Here is a 22,295-nt window from a genome sequence, read left to right on the forward strand (position 1 = left end):
TTGCTGCCACATTTCCTGAACCAGAACAGTGTCTGCATCATTTGAGATCTGAGAAGTTTAAGTGGTTGAACTAGCTTTCAGAATTTGAATGAGTTATCGCAGTTTTCTGAGTAAGCTGATGCTGTTAACTGTACAGTTTGGCGTGTCAGAGGTTGAGAGGTGACCTGATAGAAGTTTATGATATTATGAGAGGCATTGATGGCCAGAAGTCTTTTTCCCAGGGTGGAAATGTCAAATACGAGACGGCATAGCTTTAAGGTGAGTGGGGGAAAGTTTAAAGGAGATTTGAGACAAGTTTTTTTTACACAGTGTAGTAGGTGCCTGGAACGCACTGCCGGGGAAGTGGTGGAAGCAACGTTTAAGAGACATTTTGACTCGTACAGAAACAGGTAGGGAATGGAGGGGTATAGACTATGTGCAGGCAGATGGGATTAGTTTAAACTGGCATCATGGTTGACAAAGACATTGTGGGCCATAAAGCCTGTTCCTGTGCTGTACTGTTCTATATAATTGACAGCTTGCCATGAGCCCAGACATATCCCTCAGCCTGTATCCAATCTATCAGCTAACAGAGTTGTCAATAGAGAATCTGTTAGATTATTCCTCTGAACTTCCTCCAGAAAAACCCTCAATACAATACTTACTCTTGACTTCTCACATGTAAAGCTGCAATAGATTGATTTATTGATTTGGCTTCATGTCAGCCCACTCATCTCCGAGAGGTTGTGCGTTCAAATCCCACTCCAGAGACTGAGCATTAAAGCTCAGGTTCACAGTTAATGTGCTGTTACAGACAGCATCGTTCAGATGAGATATTAAACTGAGAACCCTTCTCTCTTGGTGGATGCTAAAGATTCAGTGAAACTATTTTGAAGAGCAGGGAAGGTATCCTGGTTCAATGTGAAACCTTCAGCTAAAATCATAAAAATAGATTATCTTTTTTTTATTGCTGTTCAAGATAGTTTGTTGTATGTAAATTGGTTGCTGCATTTCTTAAATTACAATAGTGACTGCATGTCAACAGTACTTATGTGGCGTGAAGCACTTTGGGTCTTATTGTAAGAGACTTAAAAGGCATTTTGGAAATAAAAGTTTCTTTTGATAATATAATCAGCAGTAAAAGCAGAGGAAAATACAGCATTCAATTTGCTTGTGTAATTGCCGCTCCATAGTGACTTGATACATGATACATAGTGACTTGAACTGTACCTTCGATCGCACATGATTGAAATCAGATTTTGAGTGTAGAGTTCATTGTGCCAATAGTTCAAAAAGCAAACTGCTGAGAAACTCGGCAGGTCAGGCAGTATCTGTGGAGGCAGAGGGAAGGTCGATGTTTCAGGTCAAGGCCCTGCATCAGCCTTCTGCCTCCACAGATGCTGTCTGACCCTCTGAGTTCCTCCTGACAGTTTGTTTTTTGCTGCAGATTACAACATTTGCAGTCTCCTGTGCCTGCTAAAAGCAGATCTTTAAATGTCTACTCTCAAAAGGATTGATACAAACAGACCTCTGGAAACTGATCTTACATCTACTAGATTTCCTTACAGTTTTAGCATGGCTACTTCTTTTTTATTGCTTTGGAAGTATAATTAAATACTTTTTAACTCCGGCTCCACACCTGACTATACAGATTAAATGCCAAGTCTACTAACATCTGCAGATCTGTTCCACTTTTGGTTAATTCCTCTCCATTTACAGAGTGTGTAGATCAATACATAGCAGTGTGTTCTGTCATGTTGATCTGCACATTTTATCCAGGTCCTTCTATAAGTCATTGGCTGCTACCCTCAACTCCACTCACTACCTCTCCCTTGCCAAACCAAAGTCATTAATTACTTGTTCCTTTGGCAAAATTCCCAAGCTCTTTACTAAGCCCCACTGATTCCCTGTCCTTTAAGATGCTTCTTAAAACTTACCTATTTGATTCAATCTTTGGCTATGAACTCTAATATGAAAATTATGAAAGTTAATTGACACAAGGTCTTAGTTTTGATTTTCCATCCAAAAAGAACAGCCTGACCTGCAGAGTATTTCCAACGTTGTCTGTTTTTATTTCTATTATCTCCTTATGTGGCTTGGCACCAATTTTGTTTCAACAATTAGGCTTCTGCATAAGAATCACAGAATGATTACAGCATGGAAGGAGGCCATTGAACCCATCAAATCTATGCTGGTTCTTTGCAAGAGCAATCCAGCTGGTCCTATCTCCTGCCCTCTCTCAGATTCCTGCAGTTTTTTTTACCCTTTCAAGGACTTATCCAGTCCCTTTTCATTGCCATGATTGAATCTGCCTCCATCACCTACTGCCAGTAAGTTCCAGATCCTAACTCCATGCTTACTGTAAAAGCTTTTCCTGAAGTCAGTTATGGTTCCTTTGACAGTCACATTCATTCTCTGTCCTCTGGTTATTGATCCTTGGGCCAATGGGAACTGTTTCCTGTATAGACTTTTAATGATTTTAAATATCTTTATCAAATCCCCTCTCAGCCTTCTCTGTTCAAAGGAGAACAGCCCCTACTTCACACAAAACCATTACAATAAAACTTCCTCACTCCAGAAGTAATTCTACTATATTGTATTACACCAAAGATGCTGTGTAAATAGAAGTTACTATTAATATAATCATAATGCAAACTTGATCAGTTTACATTTAGGCCATCATCGATCAGATTAGAAGTGGCAATACTCTCTGCATTGATGGTGAGGCAATGCTTCTGTCATTCCTGCTCAACAGAACTCTCGAGTACCTGCTGCTTCTGAGTTTAATTCAGTTCCGTATCCATTTCGAAGCTATGCTTTGAATTGTTCTTGTGCTAAGCTTTGTATCAATCTTTCTTATAAAGGGTTTCTCATGAGTTCAATAGCATCATCAGATTTATTGCATGGACAATCACACCCTCAAACAAAGTCAATGATATTAGTCCCATCTGAATCCATGGCAAGTGCCACTTATTGAGTGATTTTCATACAAATATGTTCAAGCTTGTTCCTGACCAGTGATTAGATTACCTCTGCTGGTTTTGGCATTAAGACCAATAGGGCTGTAACTTCAATTGATTTTACATCAGCATGGGCCAAATAATGGATTCGGATTAGATTGACCATATTATTTGAACATGGAAATGGGATTAGGTTATGTCCAATTCATTGGTTCCTTGCTGCTACTTGATGATTCTCATAATAACTGTTAACATTTAATAAATATTGTATAATGTCTCTCTCTTAAATGGGAATAAATAAATAGTTTGAGCTTCTTAAGCCTACCTAGTCTTTCTGAAAGCTATTGGTTAACCGTTTAGCAACTGAAGGCTTGTGTGTAGTGGGGTTTCGCAGAGCTAAGTGGTAGGGCTCTTGCTATTCGTGGTATGTATTAATGATTTGGACTTGATTGATTGTTTAAGATTAAGAAGTTTATGAATGATATTTAAATTGATGGTGAAGAAGAAAATTCTTGGCTGTGGGAGGTGATTAGTCAATGGACTGGTTAGCCGAGTACAAAGGTACCAAATAGAATTTTTCAAAGCTCTGTTTCTTTCCTTAAAAATGGCATTATGGGTCTTTTATATCCACCTCAGAGGTCAGTTTAATGTCTCAGCTGAACAACACCAGCTCCAACAACGCTGTGCTCCCTCAGTCTCTCTTGCATGGTGCTCCCTCAGTCTTTTACTGGAATATCAACCACGATTATGCATTCATCTATCTGGAATGACCCATGATCTTCTTATCTGGTGAGCCAAGCTAGTAAATAAGTCTGCTAGTTTGTGGTTTTCATGTGAGGGGGAAAAAATGGTGTAGTTCATTATGTGCTCTGCAGAACACTTAAAATCTTGAGTCTATTGCAATAAAATAGATTTTAAAACTAGTTGAGTTATCAATAAAGCAGTAACATAGTCATGAAGGTTTACTTACTGAGCTTGAAGCAAAATTAGATGGGTAGCCTGGTGCTAATTTGTCTTATTTGTTCACGAGTAGGTGCTCTTCTCTTCCTCAGTAGTTTCTCAGGTTAGTAGAATAAGATAATCAGTTAATGTTCATAGCATTGTAAAGCAATGCATGTTTCAAAGTATTATGCAAGCAATCTATATTGACTCTAGTTCTAAAGGAAGAAGGAGATTTGCATTTGGTCTGTTGGGAATTTCAAGAGGCAGTAGGATCTCCTACCTCCCTCCCTTCGAGGACCCTAATGTCCACTGGGTGTTCATTGACAAGACTTTGAGCCATGGAATTGGAGGTGAGCTGGAATGCCTGATTCAGCTCACAAGAAGCAGTTGATTATACAGCAAAAAAGTCAATTTATTCATGAAATAGAACCTACTTAAAAAATATAAGCAGAAATACAGCAACTACTTCTCCCAATAAAAGCAAGGCAATTTCTCCAGAAAAATACAGGAGCAAAACAAATTCTGCAAATAAACTCAATCTCAGTACTTACATCAGTTCAGACACCAGATTTGATTGATGGGAGAATTACCCAGTCATCCCTTTTCTGTTTGGGAATGCTGTTTTCACTTTTTCAAACCTTGCTAATTTATTCAGCTTCGTTGGGGGACAAGAAAGGGACAGTGCTGTTTGCTGTATTATTCAGAAAAATAATGTTGAAATTATTTATTTACTCTCCAATGTCTTTCTGAATGTGACAGATAAAGAAAGTCTTGCATTTATGAAGCAGCTTTTCCATCTCGAGTCATCCCAAAGCACTGTATTGCCAATGAGGTATGCGGTCGCTGACCTGCTGCAATTAGTGAGAGCTTGCTGTGAATAATTGGCTGCCATGTTTCCCACGATAGTGTTCATGTTTCAAAAAATAAAGAAATTTGACCAGAGACCATGAATGGTGCTAGGTAATTGATATTTGCAATGTAATCACAGTTGTAATGCAAAGAATACAATAGGTAATCAGTGCATGACAAGCACTCGCAAATAGAAAAGAGAGCTCCCCTGTGCTTCAAGATATTTTCATGAGGTTCCTTATATCCAACTGGAAAGAGCAATAGGGCTCTTGTTCTAATATATTTAAACAGTGGGACCTTTGACAGTACAGCACTTCTCCAGTGCTTCCCTAGAACATCGGCTAGAATTGCTTTGGTCAAAGTTCCATACTGGAACTTGAGCTCATTAAGACTCAAGAGGGGAGAGAGCTATCTGTTGACCCACAACTGATGTTTTAATATTTGCTGGCTCTGGACTTGAGGCTCCCATTAATTATAGACCTTGGCAGATGGATATGTATTTGTAACCATGCCCACAGGTGGCATCCTCCCTGCCAGTGATCACTTTCACTGCAAAATGTGACAGCTACTTTCTGATAGCAAACCCCGGCCAACAGCAATGTGGATAAAGTTCTTTTAGGACAAGGCATTTGCCAGTTTGAATTCTCCTTTTAGAACAAGGAAGATAGCTTTTCAATCTGCTACCCGTTTCATTAGGACCAGAACCTTGAGCCCAAAACATCTGCCTGACACACAGAGTTCATGCTCCTCTCTGTGATGCTATAATATAGATGAAACCAAGCCTCTGTCTGTTCTGCATGATGCAATTACAAGGGAGAGCAATGAAGTTATAACTTGTGTCCTGATTTATATTTCTCAACTAACATCATCAAAATGGATTATCAGGTCATTGTTACAATTGTGTTTTGGAGAGCTTGCTATGCACAATTTGGCTCCAGCATTTCCTAAATTACAACAGCACTTCAAGAGTACTTAATTAGTTGGGTAAAATGTTTTGGGATAATCTGAGGTTGTGAAACATAATATATAAATCCATTTCTTTTCTATACTCATTCAATATCATCATTCATCTTCTCTTCCTTAAATAGCTGAACTTCAAAACATCCCCCTTTCATCAGCAGATGTGCTCTGATACCATGGAAGCAAGAATGTGCTGTAATATCCCCAACACTATAATATTTCTTGTATACTCTGCTGTCCTTGGTCCTTTCTCACACCATAGAGGAGATTTTTAACAACAAGTGTTGATGTTCAGGGAGTCAGACAGTATGACCCACTGAGGGTTTCCAGATTTCCAGCAACTGTAGTTTTTAATTTTTATTTGGTGTTTAGAGAGCCCTGTACATCCTTGTACACTGAAAGCAAACACACAGGCATAGCAAATAATTAGGCTGGCAAACTGTACTTTGTCTTTATTGCAAGAGGATTTCAGTACAAGAGTGGAGACGCCTTTCCCCAATTATATAGGGCACTGGTAGGACTGTCAGGAAAGTTGTGTACTGGTCTTATCCCCCTACCTAAAGAAAGAGACACGTGATGCTGAAAGTACAGTGAAGATTCATCAGATTGATCCCTGGAATGGCAGATATGTCATATGAGGAGTGACTAAGCAGCCTAGGCCAGAAATCTCTTGAATTTAGAAGAATGAGAGGTGATCTAATTGAAGTGTACTAAATCCTTAAGGGACTTGACAGGCAAGGTGCTGGGATGGTGTTTCCCCAGGCTGGGGTAGTGACTTAGAACTAGAGGTCATACTCTCAAAATAGGAGAGTTACCATTCAAGACTGAGATGAGAAGACATTTCTTCACCAGGGTGCTGTGAATGTTTGGAATTCTCTACTAAGAGATCTGTGGAGATTTAGTCACCCAGTATATTCAAGATAAAGATCAATACATTTTAGAAATTAGAGGAATAAAGGGGTTCATTCAGGAAAGTGGTACGAGATCATCTTGTGCCTGATCTCATTGAATGGTGGAGCAGGCACAAGATGTCAGATTGTATTCCTTCTATTTCTTATGTTATTGAAAAACACAGTTGGAATTGATTTATTATTGTCACATGTACCAAGGTACAGTGAAAAGCTTGTCTTGCATACCGTTCATACAGATCAACTCATTACACAGTGCATTGAGGTAGTACAAGGTAAAACAGTAACAGAATGCAGAATAAAGTGTAACAGCGACAGGGAAAGGGTATTGCAGATAGCTCTTTGTCTGGGAGGGTGGGGTTAACGTGTGCCATCACCGGCCTCTCGAAGCACTTCATGACAGTGGATGTCAGAGCCACCAGGTGATAGTCATTGAGACACATTGCCTTATTTTTCTTGGGTACCGGGATGATAGTGGTCTTCTTAAAGCAGGTGGGAACCTCAGATTGAAGCAGGGAGAGGTTAAAAATGCCTGCAAGTACCCTCGCCAGCTTATCTACACAGGATCTAAGGACACGTCCAGGGACACCGTCTGGGCCAGATGCTTTCCGCGGATTCACTCTCTGGAAGACTGATCTTACATCCACAATGGTGACTGTGGGTTCAGGTGCATTGGAGGCTGTTGGGGTGGTGGTGACATTCCAATCCCCTTCTGTTCAAAACATCCATAGAATGTGTTAAGCTCATTGGGAAGGGATGCACTGTTGTCAGTGATGCTGCCCAACTTTGTTTTGCAGCCTGTTGTAGCATGTAAACCCTGCCACAAATGATGACTGGTCTGGGACTCTATTTTGGACTGGTCTTGTCTCTTGGCATCTCTGATAGTTTTACAGACATCGTATCTCGATTTCCTGTATAGGTTAGGGTCACCTGATTTGAATATTTCAGTCCTAGACTTCAGTAGGGAGCGGATCTCCCGGTTCATCCATGGTTTCCGATTGGTCCCATACTCACTGAAGTTGAGAAGAGAAAGTAGTGATCTCATTGAACCGTGCAAGATTCTAAAAGGAACTTACAGGGTAGATGTCAAAAGGCCATTTCTCAAGTTTGGAGAGTCTGGAAATGGGTGTCAAAGTCTTGTGAGAAGCAAACTGCCATGAGTCTGATGTGAACAGAAATTCAGCTGGTTGTAAATCATTGGAATTCTTTACCACATAGGGAGATGGATCCTCAGTCACTGTATGTACTATGGGCAAGATTTGTAGGTTTTTAGGCACTGAGAGGTTAAAGGAATCAGCAGTGGAGGCCAGCAGAATGTAGGGGCTGTGTGGTTTTCTTCCTGCTACTACTGCTTGTGTTCTTAGGAATGGCATTTACAGACCTGGACATTTAGTATATGTACAGCTATCTATTGTGATTGCTGAAAAGCCTGGATGCATTTAATAGGAAGCTGGAGGGGCAGGTGAAAGAGAAAGGACTAGAAGGATATAACAGTAGCATGAGAGGATGTATGGTGAGAGGAGGGCCATGTTAAAAATAAACATTGACACAGGCTTGCTGCCACCTATTACTGGGTGGGTAACTCAATGTACCTCAATGTAGCCAACTTGTTTAGTGCAGGGACACACAGGTACATTTCATTTCCAACCATTAATAACAGGATTAATTTTTTAGTACACTTAAATGATTTGGTGCCTTGAGACATCTTACCAGTAAATGAAAATCCCCAAAAAATGCAGATACTGGATATCTGAAGCAAAAAATAGAAAATGTAGAAAAACACAGGCCAGGCAGCATCTGTGGAAAGAGAAGCAGCCAACGTTTCGGGTCTGTAATATTGCCTGTTTCTCTTTCCACAGATGCCTCCTGACCTGCAAAGTCTTGCAAGCACTTTCTGTTTGTGTTTCACACAGTTCCAGTTTTGTTATTATTGCTGTTATTGGCAGGTACCTCATGATACAAATTAGGCAGCGTGGACCTGAGTAAGGATGTAGAATTGCAAAGTTAATGGTAACCTCTTCTGTTCTTCCACATGATGGTGCTGTAACCTCTTTTTAAAAAGAAGCAAACATTATTATTCTTCCTCCTTCCTCCAGAGGTGGCTCTTCAAGCCACCTTGGCCCATTACAACAACTACAACTAAACAGAAGAGAAAAAAATTGCAGGTGCTAGATATCTGAAGTAAAAACAGGGAATTTGAGAAACAGCAAGTCAGGCAGCAGAGCGAGTGTAATAATGTTTTAGGTTGGTGGTCATTTTGATGAAAGACCTGAAATATTGACTCTGTTTCCCTTTTCACCAATGTTGCCTGACCTGCTGAGTCTTTCCAGCATTTTCTGTTCTTATTACAGCTAAATGTCATAACCATTTCCTTGGTCTAAATATGAAAAAAGTAATGGGACAGATTGTTTCCCATGGATAAATAAGTCAAATTGTTTTCATTGACTGGTAATCTAGGATTTTTATTGAATCCCTCGAGTCTGTCCATTATCTGAATGGCAGTTTTCATGCATGTGCTTGTAGGCACAAGTGTGTGCATATAGGTGTGAGATGGAATATGTACAGGTGTGCATATGTAGGACGTGATATGCACACTGGTGTTGTAGCAACTGCTTCCATTTATATAGCACCTTTAATTTTTCAAGATCCAAGGCCTGTCACAAGAATGTCATCAAACAAAAATTGACACCAAGTTGCAGTAGGAAGTAATAGGGCTAATAACCAAAAGAAAGACTGATCCTACAAATGAGCTTTAGGGAATAGCTTTGAGGAGGAGAGCGATGTGGAGAGAATGAGGTTTAGGAAATAAATTTTAGACTTTAGAGTCCTGCAGCTGAAGGCACACATGTACTTAGTGCTCGTTGGAGAATTCGGGTCCTTTTGGAGACCGTGGGAGGTTGGCATGAGTGTTCTGAAGACTTATTGAAATTATAAATAAAAATACAATGTGACCAAGAGTGATTGTGTAGAGATGCTAAAACATTAAAGCTCATAAAAGGCAATCAGCACATAGCAGTTCCCAGAGGCACACATGTAAGTGACAAAGACTCAGCAAGCAGGCTGGAAAATGAAGCTGTATGCAAATTTTGAGCATAAATGGGAGGTTGAAAGGCAGCAGGGGATTTAGAAACTGTATTTAATGGTAAAGTTGGGAAAAAAGGGTTTTAAAAAATTGAATGCAAAACTTGCACGATGAGAGCAGGCAAGGGCAGTTGAGGTGGCGCAGAAAGCCTCCCACTGCGCAATCAATCATTGGGCCAAGTTCACAAAAGCAAAACCTATTATAAAGACATGTTGGCCACTGAGATGCAACAAGAGGAATTTGAGAGGGTCAGATACAAGTGCCTAGAAATTGGATTGGATCCATTTTCAATGCCCTAAATATGTCTAAAGGGACATGCCCTTTTCTCATTACTACCATCAGGGAGTAAATACAGGGGCTTGAAGACTCACACTCAACGATTCAGAAACTGCTGCTTTCCCTCTGCCATCAGGTTTCTGAACAGTCCATGAACACTAGCTCATTATTCCTTTCTTTGCACTATTTATTTTGTAATTTCTAGTAATTTTGTCTTTGCACTGTACTGCCGCCGCAAAACACCAAATTTCACCTCATATAAGACAGTTAGAATAAATCTGATTCTGAAAGTTGAACTTATACCAAATTGAAAATCTATACATTTTAAAAAAAAAGTGAAGTTGAAGACCCTTGCCTTAAGAGAACAACAAAAAGTCTTTTACACACTGACCCATTGGAAGTGGATCGACGTTGTTCAAATGATCTCCATAGCAGATTCAGGCTGCCATGGAGATGATATTATTCAGGGATGGAGTGTAGGATCATGAAAAGAGGTTGTAGTGGCAGGGAGTAAGAGAACAAAAGCTAAATCCTGGTGCATGGATCATTCAGAAGAGCACATCCCACCCATGCCTCCCCTCCCCAATCTGTATTGAATCACCCCAAATTTGCAGGTGATGGTAAACTCTTGTAATCTGTAGAGGCATTGGGCATAACCTGAGGGTTTAGTTCATTGCAATTAGCAGTTTGCAGGAGGCACAAACTGTACCACTGCTTAGCAGCAAAGTTTTATAGAAATAAAAATTAAAGAGGGGTGCTTTTCAACATAAAAATAATGAGGACTCTTTTAAACCAAGCAGGTTTCTGTACTTTCAGTATAACATACTGCATGTTGAACAGTGTATTTTTCAGATTGTAAATTATGAACAGGAATTAGGAGCAGGAGTAGGCCACTCAGCCCCTCAAATCTGCTATACTATTAAATAAGATCATAGTTGATTGTAAGCTCAACACTTTTCCAGTGTCTACCCTGGTAACATTTCACCCCTTGGTTATCAAGTACCTAGCTACTTCTGCTTTAAAATTATTTAAAGACTCTGCTTCCACTGACTTTGTGGAAGAGAGTTACAAAGATAAGACTTTTAGAGTGGGGGAAAAAATACCCTCATCCCTTTACTTTTAAATGATGACCTAGTTCTATTTTCCACCAATAAGAGGAAACATCTTCTCTACATCCACTCTTCAGACTCTTCAGGATTTTGTACATTTAATCAAATTCCCTCTTACTCTTCTGAATTCCTTGATGCAATTTCTGCTGTTGAGTAAATAATATGTTGTGCATGTTGATCATATTGTAGTGTATGCAAAATATGACACAGGAAAGACATTGGTATTAGGAAGGATCATGCCTGGTCTGACTTTTTGATGAATCGAAAATGTGCAAACACTGCAGAAAAACTCAACGTTATGTACATTTAAAAAAAAGAGTGCAAGTGGACTTTGTTTAATCCAATTTCAAGGCCAAGATGTTTAATGGCATGCAATAAATTGAGCAAAACTGCAGAGAGAATTTAGTTTTACTTCACTTGAGATGGTTTAGAACTCTGACAGTGCTGGGGCCTGATTGTAGTTATTGGCGAAGCTATGTTTAGCACGATGGGCAAAGAACATACATTCGAGTACCAAGCACTGAAGATCAAAAGAAACATAACAGACATCTATGGTTTGTTATATTTGAGGAATAATCCTATACTGAGGGTGGTGGAAGTTTGAAATGCTCTTCTGCAAATGGCAATGGATGTTAGTCTGAAGTTGATGGATTTTAGAGAAGTCAGGAAAGCGTGCAATGGAGTTAGGTCTTGGATCACGCAGTGAACAGCAGAACAGGATTGAACTGCTAACAGACTGGAATGTATGCTCTATGTTTTAGTGTCTTCCAACATGGTAAGTAAATCTTACTGAATAAATGTTTAAACTTTTACCCTTTTATAGAAAAATATTTGTTCAAATCATTTTGAAAAGGAACCAGCTAGACATTGTCAATACAGTGGAAGAACTGGCCATTCAATGTGTACTGGTGCCTAACAAAATGATTTAATGAGTTCCATTCCCTCCCTCTCTCCTCGTAGTCCTGAACAAAAATTTAAGAGCCATAGGTTTCCAGGCAATGGGCTAAGAGCTGGAATTCAAAATGTCCATTTTTGATTGGCTTGAATACAGTGGCCTTCAGTGGTGATCTTATGATTTTTGTCATCTGGAAAAAAAATGGAAACTTTACCCTACATGCCTGTTGTATATACTTGATCACTATGTTTTATCAAATATTGTGGTGCCAAACTGACTGCAGGAATTTCACTGTTGATCATCCTCTAGTCTGCTCTCTGCATTTGACTGGTGGGTCGCTTTCAAATTCATTCTGCTACTGACCCTTTAATTCCAAGAGCCTCAATTTTGCTTACTTGCTCTTTATGCTGGACTTCAAATGCTTTCTAAAAATCTGTGTGAGCAACATCAATTTGATTCCTTTCACAGAGCTTCCATGTGTGCATACTGAGAGAAAAATAGCAGATACAGATAGTTTCAGATAGAATCTTGAGTGATTTTTCAAATTTTGGCAAAGGAATGTTGACATTGTGTCTTGATAAGTGTTGTGATGTGCTGACATGTGAGGTTCTGAGATGAAAAATCATAATGGATATTGCTCTGTATTGGAAGTTTGTATAAGTATACTGAATTTTAGTTTTGGGAAAATGTATGAATTTTAGTTCTCAGATTAAAAGGTACATGCCTAACTTTAAATATACACTTATTTTCCATTTGTACTTTTGTCTGCTTTAAATTAGGAATCTAATGAGTGCAAAACATCACATGTCAACCAGACACAACCAGTGACAGCTCATGACTTCCAGTTGTTTGAACATGCAGAGCTCAAAGGAAAGAGGATTTCAGATCGACTGTGCATGTCTGAGCCACCTGATCATGGTAAGATGCATTTCTGGATGTCCATATTTGACAGTACTTTGTAAGGATGGGTGATCACATGTACCTTTATGTTACATGGTGAGGAGTGTCCTGCCCTGTTTGTTCAAATTATTATTGATGCTTTCCTTGACTGTCGGTGACATCTACTTCCCACCCTTCATTACCCTGAAAGTGATAATGCTGAGCTGCCTACTTCAGTACCATATGTTAAGGTTTGTAGACAGTTCCAAGAACATAGCAACTGGGAAACTACAACAATAAAGCAACATCTGTGGAAAGAGAAGCAAAATTAACATTTCTGGTCAAAGTTATCAGTACCAAGTTATTTTGGTTTTGTTCCCAATGCACTCCATTAATAATGCAGATTATGGTTATCTGTGTGCTCTGTCTAGCACTTTGTTATTTTTTAAAACAGAATTTCTTTTGATATTGATGAGGTTGTGATAGCCAGCGAGTTGGAGGCACAATAAACTGTTGATTGTACTGCAAACAAAATCAATTTACTCAGAAAGTCAGTCTGTAGGAAGAACAGAGAATATAGAAGTTGTGAATGGAAGTATTGTAACTTCTCCCATTACAATCCAGGTTATAGCTCCAGAAACATGCAACGAGTAGAGGCTTGTTGCGTACAAGTTGTGTGTGTAAAGTCTTCACTCACAGTTGTCACTAGTCTTGAGTGGCAGCAGAATTACCCCAATGTGGTGCTGTCATTTCATGCACTTTTTCAAAAAAAATTGATAATGTAGCGGCCCGTACACACGGGACTCGAACTGCCATCGGCTGCAGGCAGACGCGCTTCTAGACGGCATCTGGAACCTGCGACATGCATTCCAACAACTTGCACAACGCAGTCTCACTCAAGCTCCCGACTTTCTGGGCCGCTCAGCCCCAAGTTTGGGTCGAGCAGACTGAGGCCCAGTTCAGTCTCAGAGGCATTACAGCCGACGCCATGCGGTACTACTACGTGGTCAGCGCGCTCGACCAGGATACGGCAGGCCGGATTATCGATTTACTGCCCCAGCCACCAACGGAGGACAGATACGCTAAGATCAAGGCACTCCTCATCCATACTTTCGTACTCTCCCACCACGAGCGAGCCGCGCGGCTCCTGCACATGGACGGTATGCTGGCACTCATGGACAGCCATCAGCCGTGACTTCTATTCGAACAGTTGTTCCTCGAGCAACTGCCAGAGGACATTCGCCTCCTCCTCGTGGCTGAAGATTTCAGCGACCCACGCAGGCTCGCGGCCAGGGCGGATATTCTGTGGCAGAGTAAACAGCGGGGAGCGGCCTCCATCTGCCAAATCAGGATCGCACAGCCCAAGGCCAAGACCCCAGAACCGAAGCCACTGAGACCCACGGGGGACAAGGACGAGGGTTCGGACCACTGGTGTTTTTATCACCAGAGATGGGGTTCAAACGCGCTCCGCTTCTGCCACCATGTGTCTTCCCGGGAAACGCCGGGGCTGGCTGTCGCTAGTGTCTTCAACAGCTGGCCATCACGACAGCCTCCTATTCCTCTGGGACCGACACTCCGGGCGACGTTTCCTGGTAGACACTGGGGCCGAAATCAGCGTTCTTCCCCCTCCAACATGGACACCCATAACGCCACCCCAGGTCCCGATCTCACTGCTGGAAACGGCACCACTATCTGAACATACGGCTCACGAACCATCCCGCTGTGTTTCGGGCCCAGCCATTTCACTTGGACCTTCATGGTGGCAGCGGTATCGGGGGCGGATTTCCTACGGGCCAACCGTCTTCTGGTCGACCTGAAGGGCCGGCGTTTGGTCCACGCCGAGACGTTCCAGACCTCCCAGCTCGGGCAAGCCCAGCTACCGGCCCTCCACCTGGACTCCGTCACACTCTCGGGTGATGAGTTCACCAGGGTGCTGGCAGATTTCCCCTCCATCATCACCCTGCAGTTCTCCACAACCAATCCCAAGCACGGTCTGCAGCACCACATTCCCACACAAGGACCACCGCTGCACGCCCGAGCCCATAGGCTCCCATCCGACAAGCTCCACCTCGCCAAGGAAGATGGAGGAGATGGGGACTATCCGTCGCTCGGACAGCCCGTGGGCATCCCTGCTGCACATGGTGCCCAAGTCTGCAGGAGGTTGGAGGCCCTGCAGGGACTACAGAAGTAACAATGACGCCACGACCGCCGACCGATACCCAGTGCCTCACATCCAGGATTTCACAGCGAACCTACACGTGGTGACCATCTTTTCAAAAATCGATCTGGTCTGGGGGTACCATCAGATTCCCGTGCACCCAGATGATGTGCCCAAGACAGCCCTCATCACCCCTTTCGGGTTGTTCGAATTCCTGAGAATGCCTTTCGGCCTCAAGAATGCCGCCCAGACTTTCCAGAGGCTCATGGACTTGGTGGGGCGAGGCCGGGATTTCGTCTTCATCTACTTAGCCGATATCCTGGTGGCCAGTAAGTCACACCAAGAGCACGTGGCACATTTGCGCCAACTCTGCCAATCCCTGAGCAACCACGGACTGGCAGTCAACCCAGCGAAGTACTAGTTCGGGTGGACGGAGATCGACTTATTGGGCCACAGAGTCAATCGGCATGGCGCTGCCCCTCTAATGGACAAGGTCCAGGCCATCTGCCAGTTTCCCAAACCCAGCACGGTCAAGGGCCTGCAGGAATTCGTGGGGATGGTAAACTTCTACCATCGTTTCGTGCCAGCAGCAGCACGCATCATGGGGCCCTTGTTCGGTCTAATGGGTGGCAAGGCCAAAGAGGTGGCATGGGACGCAGAGTCCATGGAGGCTTTCGAGCGGGCCAAAAAGGCATTGGCGAAGGCGACCCTCCTGGTACACCCAAGAGTCGATGTATCCATGGCGTTCACAGTCGATGCTTCTGACACGGCGGTCGGCGGAGTCCTGGAGCAGCTCATCGAGGGCCAGTGGTGACTGCTCGCCTTTTTCAGCTGACACCTGTGACCGCCAGAGGTTAAGTACAGCGCTTTCGACAGGGAGTTGTTAGCGCTCTACCTGACTATCCCGTATTTCCTCGAAGGAAGGGACTTCACCGTGTATACAGCCCACAAGCTCCTCACCTTCACCCTTGGAAAGGTATCAGACCCATGGTTGGCTCGGCAGCAGAGGCACCTCTCCTTTATTTTGGAGTTCACCACAGACGTCCGCCACATCGCAGGGAAGAACAACGTGGTCGCCGATGTGCTGTCCCGCCCCCACATTCACTCAGCGACCATCTCATCCCCAGGGGTCGACTACACGGCGCTGGCGGAGGCGCAACAGGCGGACACCGAGATCCCAGCTTACCGCACTGCTGTTTCAGGACTCCAGTTGGAGGACGTCCCTGTCGGCCCGACAGCGGCTCGGCTCGGCTCCTGTGCGACACGTCTACCGGCAAACCCCGGCCCGTGGTACTGGGGGGGGGGGTGTGGGGTGTAGCAGCCTGTACACACAAGACTCGAACTGCCATCGGCGGCGCGCAGGAGCACGTCATGAACGAACCACGGGGCGAGCCTTCTGGCGGGAACCTTACGTCATGTCCGCCCCACATGGGCCCGGAGAGGCTCTCTGGTACTTTGGTGCGCGCGCGTTTTGTCTGAGTAAAAAAGTGTGTTTTGAATTCAACCTACTCGTCTGAGTTTTTCTTTGGAAACGCGCCGCGTCTGGCTACAATAAAACAATTAAAATTTAAATTAAGACAGCACCAACATTTCCTTATGTTCAAAATGGGTGCAATTCAAATGCAAGAGAGACTTTCTTTTATGTAGCATCCCTCATGGTGCTTTATTGTACTTTTGCAGTGTAGTCATTGTTTTTAGTAAAGGAAACACATCATTTTCAACCAACAAGCTCTCAACAGCTGCAGTAACATAATAATGGCCAGCTTAACCTTTTCTTTTAAAATGTTGATTGACAGATAAATATTGGTTCGGACACTGGGGATAATTCACCTGCTATTTTTCAAGATAATGCCATGGGACCTATTATATCTACACAAGAATTCAGACAGGGTCTGTGATTAGCTTTGCAGCTGATAGACAGCACCATCCTCTCAGTGCTATAGGAGAAGCATCAGCCTGGACTATTGAGTTCAAGTCTCTGGATTGAAACTTGAACACACAACCTGCAGAATCAGAGATGAAGGTGTTCCCCATTGATTCACAACTGACACTCATTTATGGAGCCTTTAAATTTAAGATGGCTCTTCCAGGTGCAAGGGCACAATTGGGTGCATTTTAAATGCTGTCGATGAATTAAAATTTTATGAAGGAGTTGTCCGCAATAAATCAATAACTAGAATTTAGGTGTGCATATATTTTTGTAAAGGACATTTTTAGATGGTTACGCACACGTTCTGATTCAGACGTAATAAAACAGCTCACATTTTGAAATGAAAATCAAATAACACCACAGATGCTGGAAATCTGAAATCAAAACAGAAACATGCAGCAGGTCAGGCTGCATCTGTGGAAAGAGAAACTGAATTAACCTTCACATTCAAAGATGCTGCCTGACCAGCTGAACATTTACAGATTTTTCTGTTTTTATTGCACTTTGAGATATGTCAGCCCCCAACTATATTTCAAAAAGTGCACCAATCCCAGACCCTCCCACCTTCAAGCACCCCCCCCCAACCACATTCCCTCTCTCTGCCAGCCTCTGACCCCATATCCATGCCTTGCCTCCCACACCTCTTCTCTCCCTCCCACCTACGCACTGTAGTGTTGCGGTTAGCATAATGCTTTACAGCGCCAGCGACCCAGGTTCAATTCCAGCCACTGTCTGTAAGGAGTTTGTACGTTCTTCCCGTGTCTGCGTGGGTTTCCTCTGGGTGCTCCGGTTTCCTCCCACATTCCAAAAGACGTACAGGTTAGGAAGTTGTGGGCATGCTATGTTGGCGCCGGAAGCGTGGCGACACTTGCGGGTTGTCCCCAGAACACTATGCAAAAGGTGCATTTCACTGTGTTTCGATGTACGTGTGACTAATAAAGATCTTATCTTATCATCTTACACCTCTTCGAGCTCATTCCTTCCCTCCCACACCATCAGTGTTCCATCCCATGCTATTCCATTGTGTCACCTTTACATCTGCACCAAACATCAATGCTGAATTTAAATTTTAAATTTTTTAAAATTTTATTTACAGCGTGGTAACAGGCCCTTCTGGCCCAATGAGTCTGCGCCGCCCATTTTAAACCCAAATTAACCTACCCATGCATCTTTGGAATGTGGGCGGAAACCGGAGCACCCGGAGGAAACCCATGCAGACACTGGAGAATGTACAAACTCCTTACAGACAGCGACGGGAATTGAACCCCAATCGCTGGCGCTGTAATAGCGTCGCGCTAACCGCTACGCTACCGTGTCGCCCAGGGCATGTTATGGAGAAATCTCTCAGTGTTTTGTCCATGTTCATGCTGGGTGAGTCACTGAGGTTCAGTGGACAGGTGCAGTTTCCTGGAGACACGAGGCTGCACATGCTGTAATCTGGAACAAAACAAAAACAAACTGCTTGAGGAACTCAGCAGGAGGGAAAGGAATTGTCAATGTTTCGGGTCAAGACACTGCATCAGGACGGAGAGCGAAGGAGGAAGGTTAGCTGGCACAGAGGAGAGGTGGAGTGGTGAGACAGGGCCGGAAGGTGATCGGTGGACCGAGGAGGGGTGATGGGCAAATGGAGCAACGGGGAGGGGCGTAGTTGGAAGACAGAGGCAGGAGGGTGACAGGTGGAAGCAGACAAGGGAAGAAACAGGAAACAGGTGGACAGATGGAGCCAGGTGGGGAGAGGTGAAGGTGGAGACAGACGATGGAGAGTGATGAGCAGGGACACAAAGGCTACAAGTGCTGGAATCTGATCAGGAAGGTAATAAATGGGAACCATGGAAGGGAGAGAAGGGCAGATGGACTCTGATGAAGGGTCTCGGCCCAAAACGTCGACTGTTTATTTCTCTCCATGGATGCTGCCTGACCTGCTGAGTTCCTCCAGCACTTTTTGTGAAGGGCAGATGGAACCAGTTGGAGGTAGGGGATTTGGTGGCTACAGTGTGTGGGTGGTAGATGGAGGGAGCAGGGCTAGATCACAAGAAAAGGTGAGTGAGGGAAAAAAGAAACAAGAGTTAAGAGTTACCTGAACTTGGAAATTTCAATGTTCATACCATTAGGGGTTCCAGTTTCTAATGGACACCCAATGTCCACAATGTCCCACCTTCTGACTAAGATATGCGGTTCCTACGCCTGTTTCCAGCTCCAAACCACTCTGCTATACTTACAGGATGTCATATTTAAGTTTACAGTTCCTGCATGTCTATTGAAGTAATGATAGTCATTTTGTGCAACTGTGCTTAAGGCCTGGTATTTGCCGCATTTATGCACATGATACCTTTGATGCACAAGTTAGAGTTCTCTTGCAGCCCCACAAGAAACTAATTCAAGGTCCACAGTTGCAAGGTTTTTTGGAGCACCCGTTTTATATTTTGGTGTGCTTTACAATTTTTAGGTCAATATTTCCAGGGTACTCATCACTCCAGAATGATTGTCTGATATTTTATCTCGCAACACAAAATTTGTGGCTCTCTATTTACAGAAACTTTATCAAACGTTCCACTCGGCTATTGTTGATAAACACTTAACATTGTTTAATCCTGTCCTTACCTGGGAATTAGTATATAATATTATAGCAGTTCGACAGCACTGTTTTGGCTAGACGATGATTTAGATGATTTAAATGCTATCTAGATGTACATTTTTAAGATAATTTTTCTGCTGAAGTTCTACATGAAGAAAGCATTGCCTTTCTAGGTGATAGCTCATTTTGTATATGCATGTTTAATATTCATGAGTCACTCATTACAAATCAAAAAACAGGGTATGAATCGTCTTAAGAAATACTTTGAAACTGATGAAGGGAGGCTTTTATCTTTTTACTTTGTGGTTGCTATTACCGCGAGGCTAAATTCAAATGGCCTGTGGAAACTTTTTTTTAATTTGTTTTCATGAAAGTATTTGCTGACCACTTCATAATGGAATAAAAATGCCCCAAATAGAATCTGCTCTTAATGTCTTTATCAAGCCAGTAACAAGGTGTCAAAGGTAACAGTTACATTCTGGGCTTTATCTTTTCTCCCCACATTTGCAACAAAATGCAGGAACATTTACTCCTTTGTTGCAAACTTTGAGCTTTGTGTGTACTAGAATGTGAATGAGAATAATGACTGGATGGGAAAGAAATCCCACCTTGCCCAAGTAGTTCAAAGTCGAGACAGACGGCCCATGAAACCAGCAGACACGGAGTTAAAATAAGCAAATACATTTCCTCAAGGAAATTGTTGGAAAAGTTTGAAGGGCAATATAACCAATTGTTATATTAATTTGTAAGTTATGAAGGCAGTAAATGATCAGGATGCAATAACCATAGCAATCAAATTATTAAAAGTGATCAGTATGAATTGATACATTTCACGGAATTCATCTTTGATTTTTTGCTGCTGCTTCTATTTATTTTGGTTTCACTGTGATTTACTGTTAATATGTAAGGAATGCAGTAATCAAAAAAGGTACAAATGTTATTGGAGCTTGGTGAAATTCTGTATAGTAGCTCTCATTGCTGGCTCAATATAGCCCAGATCATCCATTGTTACAGCTGTATGTGTGCACAATCTGCTGTTTAACAGCATGAATCAGAAAAGGAGTGCAGTCCAATAGTTTGTTACACATTACAAATATCCTTTTGTTAAGTTACTTTGCTAGAGCTTTTTAAAGTTGTCTGCACAATCTCTTCATTAGGCAGTAACACTGCCAGACATTATAAATTCAACCCATTTTATCTTGAAGCATACTAAGATTAAAAAGAACGGAAACAATGGATAAAATTATTATTCCAAACAAGATTCACTACCAGAAAAAGTGGTGGAAGAGATTAATAATAACTTTGAGAAGGGAATTGGACAAAATACTTGGAGACTTGGAGAGCTATGGTAAAAGAGCAGAAAAGAGAAAGAAGTTGGGTAGATCTGAAATCATGCTGATAATATGATTCAAAGTCCATTAGAATTTAAAAAGTTATTTGAAAGCATAAAGCATATATTCACTGCCAATTACTTCTGGCAAGAGAACCACCAGTTAAGCCAGGTCAAAGACCCAATGATGGGAATTGCTTGCACAATACTGCTGCCCAGATTTTCTCAGACACCAGCTGCCATTTCCCCATCAACCTTTCCTCGCTCACTAACATTAGTTTCCCAATTAACCAGTGCTTTTGATTTTAATATTGTCGTCCTTGTCTTCAGATGGTCTATGGATTACCCCTCCCAGTTTCTGTACTTCACATCAGTCCAACATTTCTGCTCTGACTCTGACCCCTTACGTACCCTTGATTTTAATCACTACACAACTTGAGAATGCACTTTGCTATTTCCTCCTTAAACCTTTCACCTTACCTACTTCTCTATAAAATCCACCCCTTGTCAGTTGCTCGGAGTTCCTCTGATGCAGCTCATTCAAAATTTTTCTGATAATGTTTCAATGAAGTGCCTGGGGCCATTTGGCCACATTAAAAAGTGCTATATAAATACAAGTTGTTGTTTTACTTGTTATTATATTCCATCTGTCTGCCGTTTTGGTGAATATTTTTATGCAAATTCACTCTGGCATCTCTTTTTATGTCAAAAGCAAAAGTCTCTTTAATGTAACCTGCTGTTTAGGATTTGCTGCAGTCAGGAGAAGTAAATTATTAATTTCCAGCCATTATCGCATTTCAGACTTAAGCATCATCAATGATTTAATACAAATTTTGGTAACTCAGAGCCTGCTACAACAGCAGAATGTTTGATTAACTCAAGTATCCTGGGGTAGATATTCATCCTTGATAGCTAAACATGCAAAATAGTAACAGCTTCACTGAATCAATTTTTGCAATCGGAGCACAGTGACTTTAGTGGCTCAGGTTCAATCCTGACCTCAGATGCTGTCCGGGATGCAGTTTATACATTCTTCCTGAGACTGCGTGGATCTCTGAGGGAGGAAACCGATGCCCCCATGTCTCAAAGAATTCTGGATTGATAAGTTAGTTGTCCCTACTTTGTAGGTGTGTGGTAGAATCAAGGGGAAGTTGATGGGAATGTGGGGAAATATAACTGGCATTAGTGCAAATGGGTTATTGATGGTCAATGGAGATTTGGTGGGCTGAAGCATGTTTCCATGCTGTGTAACTCTACGATTCTATGACTGTGCCACTGCTGCACTGTGTGTACGTAACAAGAGAGTCAAGGTGAATTTCTAGCCTCGACTCCTTAACTCAGATTTTAGGATAAGCAATAAGATAACTACATGGATTTGCAATCCAAATGAGGTAAGTTAAAAGCAAAAAAAAGTGCAGTTGCTGGAAATCTGAAATAAAAAACAGAAAAAGCTAGAAATAAGC

The 22,295-nt window shown here is 42.4% G+C and overlaps 1 protein-coding gene across 2 annotated transcripts in view; it reads left to right on the plus strand.

Moving 5' to 3' along the window:
* nek11 (NIMA-related kinase 11) overlaps positions 1-22,295 on the plus strand; it is a 206,891-nt gene that overhangs the window by 136,558 nt on the left and 48,038 nt on the right. For both annotated transcript variants that reach the window (XM_052016234.1, XM_052016235.1), the window contains exon 12: positions 12,740-12,878. In XM_052016234.1, coding sequence (XP_051872194.1) covers positions 12,740-12,878 — 139 coding nt within the window. The remainder of the gene's footprint in view (positions 1-12,739; positions 12,879-22,295) is intronic.

Source organism: Pristis pectinata, chromosome 5 (assembly GCF_009764475.1).
Source record: "Pristis pectinata isolate sPriPec2 chromosome 5, sPriPec2.1.pri, whole genome shotgun sequence".
Lineage (NCBI taxonomy): Eukaryota > Metazoa > Chordata > Chondrichthyes > Rhinopristiformes > Pristidae > Pristis > Pristis pectinata.